We start from the raw sequence: 16,430 nt of genomic DNA on the forward strand, positions 1-16,430 counted from the left end.
GTTTCTTTGTTCGTAGTCACTGTTTCCTTCGCTTATTGAAGAGAGAGCGCTACTGCGCAATTCGCGGTTGGGTCATTTGCGCAGAGGGATTAGGGTCACGATTGCTACTGCTACTTCAAGGCCGTAAAAAAAGGTTAAAAAAATAGATGAGGCTGACCCGTCTCGATCGGATAACCTTGAGATCTGGAGTCTCTATGGAATTTGTTAGAACAAATTGATCGAGTTGGAAGACTGTATGTAGATGGAACGTACCACGCGCTACCAATTGCGCCACAGCCCCAATAGGTTGATTTTGGGCCAAAAATTAAGGATAATCAGCGGTCTCAAGAAACTAGTGTAATAAGAAAATGCCAACGACTAGAGAGGTAGTTCTGACCCACATACTCCGTAGTTGCAGCAGTAATGCTAGGAAACGTATCTCTGACACGAGCACACCTCAAATGTCTAGTCTACGGCGCAATCGAAAAGAAAGCCCAATGACGTTGAATAATGCATATTGTTCAAAGGATTCTTAAACCTTGACCGTATCGTTTCTCTATTGAAATGTCCCAGAGTTCCCCTATATTCCCGTCATCATGACATGTCCCTAGATTACACTAAGCGGCTGTTGACTGAACGGTGGTCTAGTCACATGTCCGGATGATGTCCCTAAGCATCACCCAGAATGCGATCTATATCTGGTTTTTTATTGTTAAATGCTGATTTGACATGCTTTGTTCCTTATAACCTTATAACTAATCTAGAGTGGTTGGAGTCATGCACTGAGCAGGAGCCCAAGTCTCGTGATGCCCCACTGCGGCTGACTAAAGAGCTGCTGATTCGGGAGATTGTTGGCCTCAGGCCGCCAGACCTCAACCAAAGTTTCACCTGATAATCAAATGTTAAATTCATGACCCCGTCTTGAACGCTCATATTGTTCCAGGGGAACGATAATAGCGGCATCGTGACGTCTGTTTCGCCGTATATGCATCTTCTAGTCTACTCCGCCGACTGTCGAAGCGAAGCGCACGATTGCTATCGATGATCCTGCCTGACGTTCACTAGCCTCGATCGATTCGACAGAGCCGTTTCCGTCCCTATGCCTGCTCTTCAAACGCAGCGTCTTCTCTGAGCCGACATCAGCATCCGCCCTCTGGGACGAATACATATGGCCTTTGTCTGATAAAAGAAGAAAATTTCAGTCAAAAGATATTCTTGGATAGTTGGTTGAGATGGAGGAGGATAACCACATTCTCGGGGAAGACCTACCGCTCCCACCAGCACGACTGTTCGAGAGGCTTGCGCAGCTCCCCGGTTATATTTGGGATCAATCCGTTGAGCCATTCCATTCAACTTACAACCATTGGCATGTCCTCGGTCTTCGTCATTGTGCAGAATCCGACGTCTCGACCCCCGCCGCAACCTCCTCGGGGCCATCTAGCCTAGCCCGTAACTCCCCGCGCGCCGAGTCCCGTCCATTTTTCCGCCATCACTGGAGGAGTAGCCTGAGCGAATCGAGTAGCGAACTGTCATTGTCTCGTGCAGATCACGAACCAGTATGGGCACCAGTAGTGGCTCGAGTCTCGTCTCACGTCGTGAGACTCGAGCGGGAGTTTCACATGTTGAGATCCATCGTGCAGACATCAGATCCAGATTGCAATCACACTATTCGACCGATTGATCTTATCCGGCTGCCACCCGATCCAGGAGATATAGGACCGCTGTTGGTTGCCATATTCGAATCACCAGGCCCGAACTTCTTGCGTGAGCTAGTCGCATTTGGACCTGCGTGGTTTGCAGCTGGCGTCAAGAGCGATAACATACCGACTCCGGACGAGCAAGTTTCTCTTCCTGTATTTCTCGATTTTGCCATCGGCGCATGTGATTGCTTGGAGCTACTGCACTATGGCCTCAAGACGGTGCATGGCGAAATCAGAGGTGATGCTTTTCACTTCAATCGGGAGACCGGGTCAGTAAAGCTTCTTAGCACGGGGAACGGCGCAAGATCCTTCGAAAATATACTCAGCGACGGCTGGTCCTCGCTCTCTCGAGAACTCGGCGTCAAGAACAAGCTGCAATTCGTTGCGCCCGAGCAGACAGGGAGGATGCCCACTGAACCGGACAGTCGCACAGACATATATGCGCTTGGGGTGCTCTTTTGGACCATGTTGATAGGGAAGCCAGCCTTCACGGGAGCTGATCCAGTCGAGGTTGTGCAGAACGTCTTCGGAAAGAAACTACCACCCGTCTCGGTCAAGAGAATGGATATTCCTGACGCAATATCAGCTGTTATCCAGAAAATGACCCAGAAGGCCGTCAATGAGCGCTATCACACTATTTCATCGGTGAAGAGGGATCTGACACAGATTTCTCAGCTTCTTGGTGACGGCGATAGCGAAGCGCTGAAAGACTTCCAGATTGCTCAGCGCGACGTGTCCTCTTTCTTCACGCTTCCGACCCGGATGTTTGGACGACGGGAGGAATATGACAAAGTGGTTTCTGTGGTTGAGAGGGTTTACAGAAGGCAACAGTCTGCGCAAGCCCGGGCGGTAGCTCAGAGCTCCAGTGGAGTGGGGTCCAACTCCTCTGTGTCGGACGGCCGTGTTGACAGCTTCGAGATTGCGTCGGGCTCAAGCGACTCTGGTTCATTTCACTTGGCGCCGAGAACCAACTCAAATGGCGGCCAATACAACTTTGGGCGTGTCTCAACGCATGAATCTTTGCACAGCACAGAGTCGTCCCTGTCAACTACTAAACCCGGATATGTCTCCCACAAGGCCAAAAATTCTATCGAACCTCGTGCTTCCTTGGATAGCACAGAGCGTGACAGCCACTCTCCGTCGGTTGCGAACGCACAGGCATATACGGATCCCCTTGTCCCAGGCACCAGACAGAAGGCCGCAAACAAGCTTCGAAAGAACGGCAAATGTGAGGTAATTACGATCAGTGGTGCTGCTGGCATTGGAAAGACAGACCTTTTGAATCGCGTTCAGCCAACAATACGTAAGCTTGGCTACATCGGAATCGCTCGCCTGGACCGCGCCAGAAGAATTCCTTTCGAGCCTTTTGCCAAAATTCTGGCGTCTCTCCTGCGTCAGATTTTCTCTGAGCGTGATGTGACAACGGATTACCACAATAGCGTTCGCATGGCCTTAAGACCAATGTGGTCCACTCTCCACAGGGTCTTGGAGCTTCCAGAGCAGCTGATGTCCGCGGGAGGCAAAGACCTCGAAATTTCACCGAAGCTCTCAGTAGCTCAGCATATTTTCAGGGATGTTTCTACCAGAGGCCCTGAGCCCTCGAAGCGCCTCGCTATGCCTCGTCTTGATCATGGACAAAGCTCCGTGGAGTTCTTCCTGTCGAACGCCGCGTCAAAGAACATGCGATTGATGGAGACTTTCTTAGAGATTCTCAGGACTCTATCTCAATTCAAAATGATCTGTGTTTGTGTGGATGATTTGCACTACGCAGACGACGAGACCCTTGAGTTGATTCTGAATATACTCCGGGCCAAGATTCCTTGTGTGCTGATCGTCACAAGTCGGAAGGCTGAGCTGGAATCCGAGGCTATCAAATCACTCTTCGAGTCCGAGAACCCTAATGTGACCAGAATAGAGCTCAACTCTCTTGGTGAGAATGAGATCATGCAATATGTAGCGGCTACGATGCACCAAGATCCAAATCCGGGGTTGACTCCCCTTGCCGCTGTCATCCAAGAAAAGAGTTTAGGTAATCCTTTCTACGTCAGATTGATGCTTGAGACCTGCTACAGCAAAAACTGTATCTGGTATTCCTGGAAGAACTCAAGGTGGGAGTTTGATCTCGATCGTATCTTCACTGAGTTTGTCGCTCCAAGGTACGGCGAGGGACTTGGCCTTGGATTCATCGCAAAACGCCTCCAGGAAATCCCTGTAGCTGCCCGGTCGATCATGGTATGGGGAGCTCTGTTGGGTAGTCCTTTTCCATTTTCTCTTGTTCAGAAACTGCTTACCAGCGAGTTTCTGTATTCCAGCGAGGAAGATGAGGCTGTCGACTTGACATGCCCACAAAATGCCAGTATGATCCGACAATCTGAGGCTGATATAGTAGTTGGACTTCAATATCTTGTCCAAGCGAACTTGATTGTCCCAGGAAAGACCGACGACGAGTTTAGGTGTGCTCTTCCCATTCTGTTGTTCCTTTTGCTCTTCTTTCTTCCCTTCCTTTGCCTCGAACTGTTCTTCCGCGAGTCCACCGATAGTTGCTAACATTGACCAGATTTGCCAATGATCGACTTGCACAAGCGGCGACCTCGTTGACCGAAGGTCGTAACGTCGACAAAATGCACTTCATTATATCGCAGGCGATGATGAAATATTACCACGATAGTCGCAGTCGCTATGCGATCGCTCGGCACATCGGCCTTGCTTCCCGAATCGTCAGATCCCGTGTCATTCAAAGAGTCGACTACAGAAAGATCTTATGGGATGCCGCACAGACTGCTGCTCAATCCGGTGCTAGGCCAACCGCGCTATGGTACTTCCGCCACTGCATTGCTTTGCTTCAGGATAACCCTTGGGACGACAATAATACCGATGTCTACTACGACGAGACATTACGCCTGCATATCGCGACGGCGGAGATGCTTTGGTCTCAGGGCCATCATACTGAAGCTCTGCGATTTCTCGACGAGGTTTTTGCCCATGGCAAGAGCGCCGTCTGCAAAGCGAGGGCCTGGATTGTGAAAGCCAAGATATATGCTCAGATGGGCAATCATTACAAATCTATGAACTCGCTTCTCACATGCCTGGAGGAACTGGGTGTCCACCTTCGGGAACCTACTACCTACGAAGCTTGCGATGCTGCATACGACACTCTGAAGGCATATCTTGAGAACGCCGATCTGGAAGTCATCGTTCGCAAACCTAAGAGTAAGGATATCAACATGATTACCATTGGAGCTGTCATGGCGGAGGCAATGGCTGTGACATATTGGGATGATGCGTTAACATTCTACCGGATGGCTATCGAGATGATGAACCTCCATCTCTTCAAGGGCGGGTTCGTGCAAATTTCAATTGGCTGTTCCCATCTCTCCATGATTTCTTTCAGTCGTTTCAGAGACCTCGAGTTTGCCGCCAAACTCAATGACTGTGCATTAACCCTCTTGGAGTGTTGTCCGGAGCCATGGACTCAGCGTAGGGGCACAATTGTTCACAATCTCTACATCAGTCATTTGCGAGTGCCGATGCCGTCCACACTTCCAGTGCTCGAGACCTCCGTTGAAGTTTCCTTCACGATGGGCGACCCTTACATCACACTGATCAGTCTGTCGTCGATGGCGATGACCAGACTCTGGCTGGGACACGATATGGGTCAAGTTGAACAGTTCTGCACCGAGAGTCCTGACGATATTCCGGATTGGTCCAAGGACACGCGGGGAGGTGCCAGTCTTCTAGCTGTCAGGTAAGTATTTTGTGCATGTGGCTAGTTAGAGTGCAACACTGGGCTGACCAGGTGACCACAGACAAGTGTCCCGCGCTCTTCAGGGAAAGACATTCTACCGTAACCCCAACACTATCATGGATGATGAGCACCATAGTACTGACGAATACATTGCCTTTTTAAACACCAATGCCAGTAACGCTGATCGTCCTCGGGATATCTATTGGGGTTTAGCTATGATACCCCTTTTCCTGTATGGACATCACGCGAAGGTGATAGAGGCGGGAATGTCAATGATGGACACGATTCCTAGGCTCTGGTCTGCTCGCGTTGGATATGTGGTCTACTTCTACGTAGCTCTATCTCTACTGACACTCCACAACGACTTTCCCGCGGGTGGGTATACGGACGGTGACAACCTGAAGACCGTGTTGAAGTATAAGGCGGAGGTTGATTTTGCGCGAAGCGCCTGCGATGCCAATTACGGCATGTGGTCATTGATTCTTGAAGCCCTAATCGCCGAAGTCCGAAATGACCATACATCCGCCATTCAAGCTTTCGAGGTGAGTTTGCAGAGCAATGAGTGAGAGGGAAAATGGGGTGAAAGCTGACTTGCAAATTAGGCTGCGATCGATCACTGCCAAATTCACGGTTGGCCGATGGAGGAGGCCTTGGCTCTTGAACTACATGGTGAGTGCACGTATTGCTGGTTTTTGGGTTTCTTCTCGGGTTGGCTTTGTTACTGTCTCCAATGGATTCTGACGTCAATTCTTTATGCAGGTGAATTTCTAATAAGGCGCGGCGCCAAAAGAGCAGCGCGTTCTGTGATGCAGGACGCGATCGCCGCATGGGCCGCAATTAGTGCTGTTGGCAAAGCATCACAACTCACTGAGAAACACGAGTGGCTTCTGAAAACAGCAACATCCTCCAGATGTGCTGATGTAGGTGTTCAGACTGTTGACTCGCTTCTTGGTATCGATCGCAACACAGCCCAAGAAGACATGAACATCTCCCAAGACATGGAAAGGGATGATAGAAAACATCGTTGGATTGAGCAGAATGGAGTCGCTGCGGGGGAGCGTTCGCTCGATATCTCTAGTGTTGGGCTGGGTAAGTCCACTAGCCTGCGTCAGCCGAAAGTCCTGTGTTACTAATCTCACTAGATATCATCGATCTGTCTAGCATACTCGAGTCAAGCCAAGTGATGTCGTCTGAACTTCAGATTGATAAACTCCTGACAAAGATGATCGAGATCGTGTTGGAATCTTGTAACGGATCCGATTTTGCCGTGATTGCAACGGATTTTGACGACAATGGCTTTGCAGTCGCCGCAACTGGCGACCTGGAGAAGGGGCAGAAGTCCTTCGTCGATGGTCTTCCCCTGTCGGAATTCGACGATAAGATGGCACAGCAGATCTGTCACTACGTGATTCGCACGAAAGAAGAGGTTCTTGTCCACAATTTCCTCGAGGACGATCGATTTTCCAACGCCAGCGAGGCCTACCAGAACAAATATCCCATGGGAAGGTCTGTCATTGCACTGCCTATTATGCAGGCAGACCACCTCCTGGGCGTCATTCATATTGAAGGCAAGCCGAACTCCTTCACTCAACGCAATGTTGTAGTGCTTCATCTGCTCTGCAACCAGATTGGCATCTCCTTGGCCAATGCGCTGCTCTTCCGTGAAGTCCGCAGAGTTAGCGCCACCAACGCAGCTATGATTGAAGCACAGAAGCGCGCCCTCGCGCAGGCACGTGAGGCGGAGCATAAAGCCAAGGTGGCAGAAGCAGAAGCCAAGCACAACGTGAAACTGAAGGAGGATGCCGCCAGAGCCAAGTCCATCTTCCTAGCCAACATCTCCCACGATCTCCGGACGCCAATGAATGGTGTTATTGGTTTGTCGGAACTCCTCAAGGGAACGAATTTGAACAAGGAACAGGACGAATATGTCGAGTCTATACGAGTCTGTGCTGATACACTGCTCACCCTCATCAATGACATCTTAGACTTCTCGAAGTTGGAGGCAGGAAAGATGAAGATATCGACCGTTCCTCTCAACGTAAAAGAGACCATTTCCGAAGTTGTGCGCGCCTTGCGCTACACCCACCGGGACCGGGGCCTCGTGACTATCGAAGACCTGGACAAAGTTCCACCAGATCTCGTGGTTCTCGGGGACCCTGTCCGGTTGCACCAAATCTTCATGAATCTCTTGAGCAACAGCTATAAGTTCACACCGAAGGGATCTATTACTGTCCAAGCCAAGGTCTCACGGGAGGGCAAGAGTCGTGTGCGCCTGGAGTGTGCGGTGTCTGACACTGGAATTGGTATTCCTGAGGAGCAAAAGTCGCGTCTTTTCAAGCCCTTTTCGCAGGCCGACAGTTCCACAGCGAGGTCGTACGGTGGTAGTGGACTGGGACTCAGCATTTGCAAGGCCATTATCGAGGATGTCCTCGGCGGAGCGATCTGGCTCGATTCGACTCCGGGTGTCGGCACCACGGTGACTTTCCACTTGTCATTCAACAAAGCCAAGGACTCTGTGACAAAAGCGCCGTGGTCGAAGGGTTCTGCCATAGAGGAGAACCAGGTGGCACGTCGACCAATGGCGCGTGATTTAACCATGATCCCTCGCGATCAGATCCGTGTTTGTATTGCTGAAGACAATCCCATCAACCAAAAGATCGCCGTGAAATTTGTTACCGGTCTTAACTTGCAATGCGAAGCATACAGCGATGGACGCCAGGCAGTCGAAGCTCTGCGAGCACGCTCTCTGGAGGGCAATCCGTTCCACGTGGTGCTGATGGACGTGCAGATGCCTACACTGGATGGTTACAATGCGACTCGTGAAATCCGCAAGGACCCAGATCCCAACGTGAACGAGGTTCTCGTGATCGCCATGACCGCCAGTGCCATCGAAGGGGATCGCGAGAAGTGCCTTGAGGCCGGAATGAACAATTACCTGCCCAAGCCGGTCCGCTCTACGGTTCTTAGCGAGATGCTTGACAACTATCTTGCGCCTGCGCCAACGTACACCAAGACTCGCCTAGCCATGCGTGCGAGAGGGAGCATCAGCTCCGAAGTCGGTACTCCGAATAGTACTTCGTCATCCGGTTCGGAGCCGGTGATTGCACTGACCCCCGACGACGAGAAGATCAGCGGCAGGCCCAGTCGGGCATGAACTAGTCCAGTGTCTCATTCAAGTTCTACCGTACTTGTTTCTTTCGAGTCAATCTTGGTATGCCTGGATGAAATGCCTGTTCCCTCCCGGCTGTCATCCGCAATGTGCTTGGCCGTGCTTCATGGGGGTTCTCGATTCGTTAGACCAGCGCTTTCCTATCTGTGCACAAAGAGCATCATGGCTGCATTTCCTACTTTTTACCCTTTCATTTCCCTTTTTTATCTGTTCCATGCGATGATCACGAACGCCACGACTCACGATATTTGCATTATGGGCTGCTTGCCTGCCACGCGGGCGATTATCAGAATTATCCCATCTTGCTTGCTTTCTTCTGCCTTCCTCTTCGATGCAGTATTTTGTCATGCCTTTATCTCCTATGTCCGAAACGAGTCCTGTCACCCGAGACTGAGCCATTCTCAATTGCTGCGTCGCCCTTTTCTTTTATTCAATTTCGTGTTCGAGGTGCCTTTACTTCTTCTTCTCTTTGGCGCTCAATATTCCCCGAGATTTGATTTGCAATTCTGAAAACGGATACACGGTTGTCAATAGGTGTTATTGTTTTAGGTCTTCCGTTCCCCTTCAGGCAGAGTTGTCCCAATCGCCGGTTTCTCACTTCATACTCTTGTACCAGGATAGAATAGAGCGTAAGGAAGAGGATCGCCAAATGAGAACTTTTTAGTATTACTCCTATTGGAAGGCTTGCCTGCGAAATCTTTTTTATTCAAGACTATGTACAATGAAGGCAAGATATTTGACAAAACTGTTGGTAGTATTCACCCCCTAAAGCTGGACCACTCAGCATGGAGTCGATGCGATTACAGCCTAAGCGTGGTGGGCTCTGCGGCCGAAGATACGGAACCGCTTGACACCACCGTCAGGGATCAGGGTCAACTTAACATGTGTGAAGGTGCGGGTGTCCTCGCCACCAGCAGCGAGTTCAGCACCCTCGTACACATGCTCGGTATCGGCCTTGCAGAACTTGTCGCCGCTGAGCAGGGGGATCCAATCCGGATGATCATGCGCAGGCACCTCGCCGGCCGCCACGCTGCCCTGGAGCAGACCGTGCACCCGCACGGCGCGCGGGAAGTTACCGCGGAAGTCCTTGGTATCGACGACGATTTTGGCAACCGAGCCGGGGAGGCCCAGCTGGAAGATGGCCCAGTCGGTGTAGCCTGGGATGCGCGACCGCGCGGTCTCCCAGCCATCGCCCATGTCCTTGCCCCGGCCGGGAAGTATCAGGTTGGAGATGGGCGTGTAGTGCTGGTTGGATGCTGTCAGGGCCAGACCGCCCAGCAGCGCGGAGGAGAGTTCCTCGATGGGGGCTTCTGTGGAGTCGGCGTGCGCAGGGGCCGGGGGAGGGATCGCGTGACCGTAGAGACGGAGACGGCCGAATCCGCCATCGGGGTACATCAGCAGGCGGACGTGGGTGTAGGGCTTGGGGTTGGCGGGGTCGTAGTCGTTGAGTTTCCAGGCGCGACGCTGAGACGGTCCGCAGGGCTGAGGGGGTAGAATGGTGGTCCAGCCGTTGAAGCTGGGGTCGGCGATCTGCTCGTCCGTGATGCCGCTGTCGGCGGGCGCGTAGGTCCCCTGCAGCTCGGCCTTCTCGCCATAGTTGCCCACGAAGAAACCTGTGTTCACTTCCACGCCCTGGATGGCACCGCTGGCAACACCCAGCTTGATCACGACCCAGTCGTAGGGCTCAGGGTTGTGCCGGCGAGTCTCCCAGCCATCGTACCAGGCGCCGGTGTGCACGAAGACACCGGGACGGTTGATGGGAGGAGTCGGGGTGAGAAGGTTCGAGGCTGCGGCGAAGAACTCGTCGGAACAGGCGAGGACCTTGGTATTCAGGCCCGACGAGGCCAGGTTCGTGGTGTGCGCGAAGACCTTGTCGATCTCCTCAGCGGGGACATAGGTGACCTTATCGGACGTCATAGTGGTGGTGCTGGGATCGCTGGGTTGGGGTTTTGGGTGGTATTGCTGGATTGAAGCAGAGAATTAGAGTGCGCCCTTGAACTCTGCAATCACTTTTTCTTGCAACTCCGGTCTGGTCTGATCATCCTCTTCTTATCGCTGCTGGAAACGTCCTTTAAATAAGTCTGGCAGTGGATGAGGGGGGAAAAATAAGTTGCCCGATAACTGGCGATAAGCCCCGCAGGCCACCTATACACCGTGTTTGCCTCAGGTAATCATTACTCGATCCCATCGAGTGATTTTCTTCTCCTTCTTCCTTCTTCTGTCTTGCGCTCCTATAGTCTCTTTTCCTCAGACACCCAAATCACCTCCCTTGAGTCTCTGCCTTCCTGTTTCATCCGCTTAGCCACCTTAAAGCGCCATTTCCCATTATCAAATCGCAATCACCTGCACGGTTTGTCGCTATTCCCAACGTTCCCGCTCATCCCCCAATCGAGTTATACTGGTTCGTGCCCCACTGCCCCGGAATTGTACCCTTCGGAGGTCTCCGATGATCGCAGCCTTCCGTGGGAAATGGATCGTCCCTTCACGTATTGCATAATTGGTTCGGTGGTTAACATGGGAAGATGCAAGACGCCATGAGTCACCATGTTGGTGTCATTTCGAAGGACCCCAGAACATGGTGACAGCGCTCACAAATCCAAGGCTTTTGCTGCAGGTTCGGGAAACTGCCACAGATGATGCCCGCGTTTCACACAATGCGTTGAGGAGCTTGTGCTTCCGCCGGTGACACTTTCAAATAGCTTGGGTTGAGGCTCCCTTGAGCACAGAGGTGACTTGAGCAGTTGAGCGTGCAACTGCGCTGCACATGTTGCTGTTGCAGAAGTGGGAGCTGCTACAATGGCACATGTACGATGTCTACGCATGGACTTGGTTATTTTGCTGTACAGCTGGGGACGACGATGTTCCTCTGCCATCGTTCCTTAGAGGCCTCACAGTTACCCGACTCTTCCGAGCGATTTGAAACAAGTGGGAGAGATCATTGTCAATCAAGTGTCATATTATCTTTCTAAGCGTGAACAGGTAGGACGCCAAACGAGCTATGCGCAATGCTCCAGTTCTAGAATGAACGCCGGTAATGCATGGTCACCATCCCATAACTCCCCGTGATAATGCTTGATGCATGCCATTATGACCAGCGGGGACCCTCGGCTTTCATATCACCCTCCGTGACATCTCAACCTCCTGTCGTCTTGGTCGCCAGTTCTTCGAGTCGCTTGTATCGCCATTCATATTGTGCCAACTGCTTCTTCTCCGCCGGCGACAGACTTTTCCCTTTGTCCACCATCTCCTTCTCCACCTGCTTGAGCATCTCCCAGCGCTTGAGAATCCGGGCCTGGTGCTCAGATATGGATGCCAGGTTGGTGTCTTTCGAAGCCATGCGTTCCTCGATGGTGGAGTGGTAGGACAATTTGGCGTGGAACAGTGCCATATCCGACTCGTCATACTTGAGGCCTCGTGCTTCAGGCAGAGAGTTGGAATGACTCCCTTTGGACGGCATTCTGGACGCTTGCAATTGTCAGGCACGTGCAAATGCTCTCGGGCAAGATCTGCGAGGTGTATATCGGGGGCTTGTAAGGCTTGTATTGTTTTGAGATCGGCCAGTCTAGTCGATGCGGGCTACTGTTCGAAACCCACTGGTGAGGTAAGGATGAGAGAAATAGTGAGTTGAGAAGAAGCTTGTCTTGGGATAGGAGGCGGCGATTTCTCTGACCTCACTACTGCCCTGCGAGAGTGCCAGCCTTTTATTGTTGAAAGGATCTAATATCCCTTCTATCTTTGGGCGGATACAGGCGACCTTTATAGATCCCCGGTCCCTCAGGTATGTCTTTCAAGGTGATACCAAGGATGCCACCGAACTTACATTTGCCAATAACGCGGCGCAACAGAACAGCGGAGAAAAGATAAAATGGTTCCATGTCTGAAACTGCCTTCGTCTCTGCCAAAGGCAGTACCCACTTCGTTTGCCCCGTCATCTTGTGATTATCGCGGAAGCCCAATCCCACCGCTCCATCAGGAAGGCGTTTGTTCCTCATTTTATCGGACTGTGACACCTTGAGAATTCCACCGGCGCAACCAGGGGCGGTCTGCAGAATTGCGCTGGTCAAATTGCAGTCTTCTGTCGTCTTCTCTGCGAGACGAGGTATTGAGCCGGTGAAGAAGCTCGCAGGCCTGACGAACGGACCACATCTGCAACGGCGGCGGGCAAGTATAAACCTTCCATGGCTATTTCGATGACTATTGCTTACATATGTAGTTGGCTGCAAACACATACTAGCATTGGTCAGCCGAATAAAGCCAGCCGACTCGGTTGTTAGCCATGCGATCCCGTTGTTACACACAGACCAGGGCTACCTTCTAAGAACAACAATGGAATTTCTCTTCTCCCCTGTCGGCGTTAGCGCTCTCAGAAAGGAGGAAGTAGGGAGATCGTAACCGTAGGTGGACGTGCTGTTAGGCCTAGACGGAAACCCAATCGATCATGATCATGGCTTCCATGATCCCTGTCGCTAGGCAAACGCGCAGGGATATCAACCCAGAACATTCCTTTTCGCTGCTTTCAGTGAAGTTTGATTCGCTCTCGAGCCCGTTTAACTTCCCGTTGAGCGTTGCTTAACACCCCGTTCCGGACTTGGTCTGCAGGTAGCCGTTGGATGCGTTGTTATGTCACATTCGAGTCATGGTCGTATGGACAAGTGGTACTCTTTAAACACCCTCATCAATAAGGATATTCAACTTGCCTATCACGTCGGATCCGAATTCGGGAATACTGGCAGTAACATTTTACAGTAGAACTGCGGCACTCTTTCACTCTAGGGGCAACCAGACCAAGACTGACTGAGTTTGATCAGGTGCACTAACAACGCCCAGCTAGTCGAACAACGAGAAATTCCTGTTCACTTACACTGCAGAATCTACGTCATCAACTGTCAGACACAATACATACCCGCCCGAAATGCTACACCCGGCAACAGGCTCCTTGCGTATGCTGTGCAATCGAACCTCCAAGTTCAAGCGTCTTAAGAATATATGGACATGGTCTAGTGCGGTGGCGCTCTTGCCCTTGTAGGGTCGGTATTGGAATATGTCGGTAGATGATAGATGTACATCGGTGTGGCAGCGGTTGTGGGTGATGTTTGCTTCCAGGTGAGTAGACAGTGTTATTTATAGCACAAAGAGTATACCTATCCTTATCGAGGCGGTCAATGTGGGATTTGAGGATTGAACATGAGTATCTATACCTTGATCTAGATGTCGGCCTGAAGTCTCATATACTGTGGAAGTTGAGCGTCACATGGAAGTATGTAGTTTACTGGCACAGAGTCGATTATGGGGCCGATTATCATATCGTGAGACTCATAAAATCCAAATGCACGGATCGAGATAGATACAGCCATGACAGGTACCTAGTATAATGATGTTCAGCGTCGTACCTCCTCATCCCGAGTGGCCTCCGCCATCTCCTTCTTCGCCCTCTGGATGTCCAGGGACATCTTGACGGGTGCCACGCCCGGCGTCTCGAACACGGCGTCAATTTCTTCGAGAGACAGACCAGATGTCTCTGGGAAAACGAAGTACGACAGAACGAGTTGGATACAGTTGTAGACGATATAGACCACCCAAATCTTGTAACCGATCTTCTGGATTCCAACACTAATGCCGTATGTTTGAACGGCTCCCGCACCGCCCTGAATCAACCCGTAGAGACCCATTCCCTTGGCACGGAGCGGCAGAGACAGGATCTCAACGGGGTACAGGTTGTGCATGGTGGCAATCAGCGTAGCGGAGAAGGTTTGGTAGAGGTAGATCCAAAGGATAGTCAACGCAGCGGCTGCGGTGTTTCCCGTGACATCAAACTGCCAGGAGGTGATTGTGGCGGCAAACTGGAAGAGGATCATGCTTGCGAGTCCCGAGAAGACCAACGTCCGTCTGCGGAATTTGTCAACGATGAGCGCTCCTACCCCGGTAAACACAAAGTAGACGGCTGTGGTGCCAAGCTGGATACCGAGCTGCTGCTTCGAACCCTTGATTCCGATCGTTTCCAGAGCGGGGACCATCTGCAGTAGCACAATGTCAATTGAGAAGCAAGACCTCACGGCCCCAGTCAGAGGCCTTAGGGTAATAACTTACGTAGTATGTAATGATACCTCCACCATTCCACTGCTGGAAGATGGAGTAGAGGAAGAGAACAAGCAGTCGGAAGCGGGCCATCTTCGTGAAAAAGACCCGGTAATCCCAGAACTGATTGAAGCCTGTCCGGTCATGCTCAAGTGACGCCTCAATCTGCGATACGACGATCTCGACAATGGGCTCATTGATATCGCCGCTGGTCGTGTGATACTTTGCAATCATTCGCTTGGCAGCGTCTCTCCTTCCTCGCATGATGTAGTAACGGGGCGATTCGGGGGTGATGAGGTAGATGGTTGCACAGACTATAGCAGGAAATACGGCTTCCAGAAGCAGTGGGACTCGCCAGCTCCAATCCCCTTCTATCTTGGTCAGTCCAATCAAGGCGCCCGTCATACCCAGACTGCCTATCTGGAAACATGCACCAAAAATGCCGACGATTAAGCCGCGGAGGTGGGTCGGGGCGACCTCGCCCACATATTGAGAGCTGGACAAGAGCGCAGATCCGAATCCCAGCAGGAACCGGGCCGCCATGAACATTTTCAGGTTCACAGCGCAGCCCTGGAGAACCGCGCCCACGATCACAATGAAGTTGCCGAGAAAGTTGATTCCCCGTCGACCGATTATGTCCGCTAACGACAGAAACGGGGCTCCACAGACGGTGCCAATGTTCATCAAGGCATTGAGCAAGCCGTATGTGCCGCCGCTAGTTCCAAATCCAAAATAGGTGTGCCATGCTGGCAAGGCATTGATGCCACTGATAACGGCCCAGTCAATCCCATAGCCAGCTTGATTGCATCCCTGAACGAAAAGGATCAAGAATAAGCGGAAACCAGCCCAAGACCGAAGATCTAGTGCTTCCCGGGAGATCCTAAAAACGTCCTCCTCGGTCAGGTTGGCAAGCACGACTTCTTCAATATGTGCTTCATCCTTCTTCACATCCAGTTCGCTCTCATTTGTGGCCGTGACATTGATAGGGTTACTCATTATAAAGGGCTCAGGCACTCACTAACCAAAGACCTTGTGAGGCAAACGAAACTCCCTTGAAATGGATGACCAAACAGCGAAGAGAAGGAGAATAAGGCACTGACGAGGATACGGCCTCCTTGACTGGCCTACTGGGGTCACACCACTATATGAGATTGTCGCCGATCATGTCGGTCGGACGCTGCTTGTGCGACAAACACATGTCGACCCGATTAGGCCCTTGCTCCTCTTTCGCCACGGAGTTGGTATGGTTGACAGAATGGTTTGAATGGGACCAGTAGAAAGTCCATGGATAAAGCTCGTGAATTTAGCCGCAGAGTGTCAATAACATGGCTGAGATACGTCTATCCCTAGAATGCCAATCATGACCTGTTTGCGAGATTGGCCATGATGGTTTTCTTATTGTGGCTGGTAATTTTCCGCCATTGAGGTGTCTCCCTTACTTTGAAGGAAGGGCTAATGGACAACACAAGGCGAGTCCGGTGGCGTCTGTAGCAGTCTGGATGGCTAGTGCTATACTCCGCGAAGCTAGTAAGGCATTTTTAGCTCAGGTTAGCCCCAAATAAGGGCTTGGGCTGTTGTTCGTGATCTGGGGGATTCCTAACCTGGGGTAGAACAACGGTCTTGGGCGGTTGGAGTAGACCATGGCCGTCTTATGTACTGTGTATACCTTCTCATAGCAGGTATTTGAAATCTAATTGCTCAACCCGTATTGAAGAAAGCAAGGAACCCAATCATTCCATACCTCTACTGTCGATAACAAGAC

General features: G+C 51.4%; 4 protein-coding genes across 4 annotated transcripts; 1 reads left to right on the forward strand and 3 right to left on the reverse strand.

Annotated features, from left to right (window-relative positions):
• Positions 1-1,211: 1,211 nt before the first annotated feature.
• Positions 1,212-8,578, forward strand: Aud_003542 (putative sensor histidine kinase/response regulator; the record flags this gene model as incomplete). Its single annotated transcript, XM_043288492.1, has 6 exons — positions 1,212-4,132; positions 4,237-5,424; positions 5,486-5,966; positions 6,027-6,093; positions 6,184-6,513; positions 6,567-8,578. 6 exons carry the CDS (start codon positions 1,212-1,214, stop codon positions 8,576-8,578), a joined length of 6,999 nt encoding a protein of 2,332 aa, XP_043144427.1.
• Positions 8,579-9,400: 822 nt separating this feature from the next.
• On the reverse strand, positions 9,401-10,510 carry Aud_003543 (allantoicase; the record flags this gene model as incomplete). Its single annotated transcript, XM_043288493.1, has 1 exon — positions 9,401-10,510. The coding sequence occupies one exon, from the start codon at positions 10,508-10,510 to the stop codon at positions 9,401-9,403; it is 1,110 nt and encodes a 369-aa protein (XP_043144428.1).
• A 1,216-nt stretch (positions 10,511-11,726) lies between these two features.
• Positions 11,727-12,050, reverse strand: Aud_003544 (uncharacterized protein; the record flags this gene model as incomplete). Its single annotated transcript, XM_043288494.1, has 1 exon — positions 11,727-12,050. The coding sequence occupies one exon, from the start codon at positions 12,048-12,050 to the stop codon at positions 11,727-11,729; it is 324 nt and encodes a 107-aa protein (XP_043144429.1).
• A 1,921-nt stretch (positions 12,051-13,971) lies between these two features.
• Aud_003545 (putative MFS sugar transporter protein) lies at positions 13,972-15,664 on the reverse strand (the record flags this gene model as incomplete). Its single annotated transcript, XM_043288495.1, has 2 exons — positions 13,972-14,607; positions 14,681-15,664. The coding sequence occupies 2 exons, from the start codon at positions 15,662-15,664 to the stop codon at positions 13,972-13,974; spliced, it is 1,620 nt and encodes a 539-aa protein (XP_043144430.1).
• Between the last annotated feature and the right edge of the window lie 766 nt (positions 15,665-16,430).

The sequence above is a fragment of the Aspergillus udagawae genome, assembly GCF_001078395.1.
Source record: "Aspergillus udagawae IFM 46973 DNA, scaffold_2, whole genome shotgun sequence".
Taxonomy (NCBI): Eukaryota; Fungi; Ascomycota; class Eurotiomycetes; order Eurotiales; family Aspergillaceae; genus Aspergillus; species Aspergillus udagawae.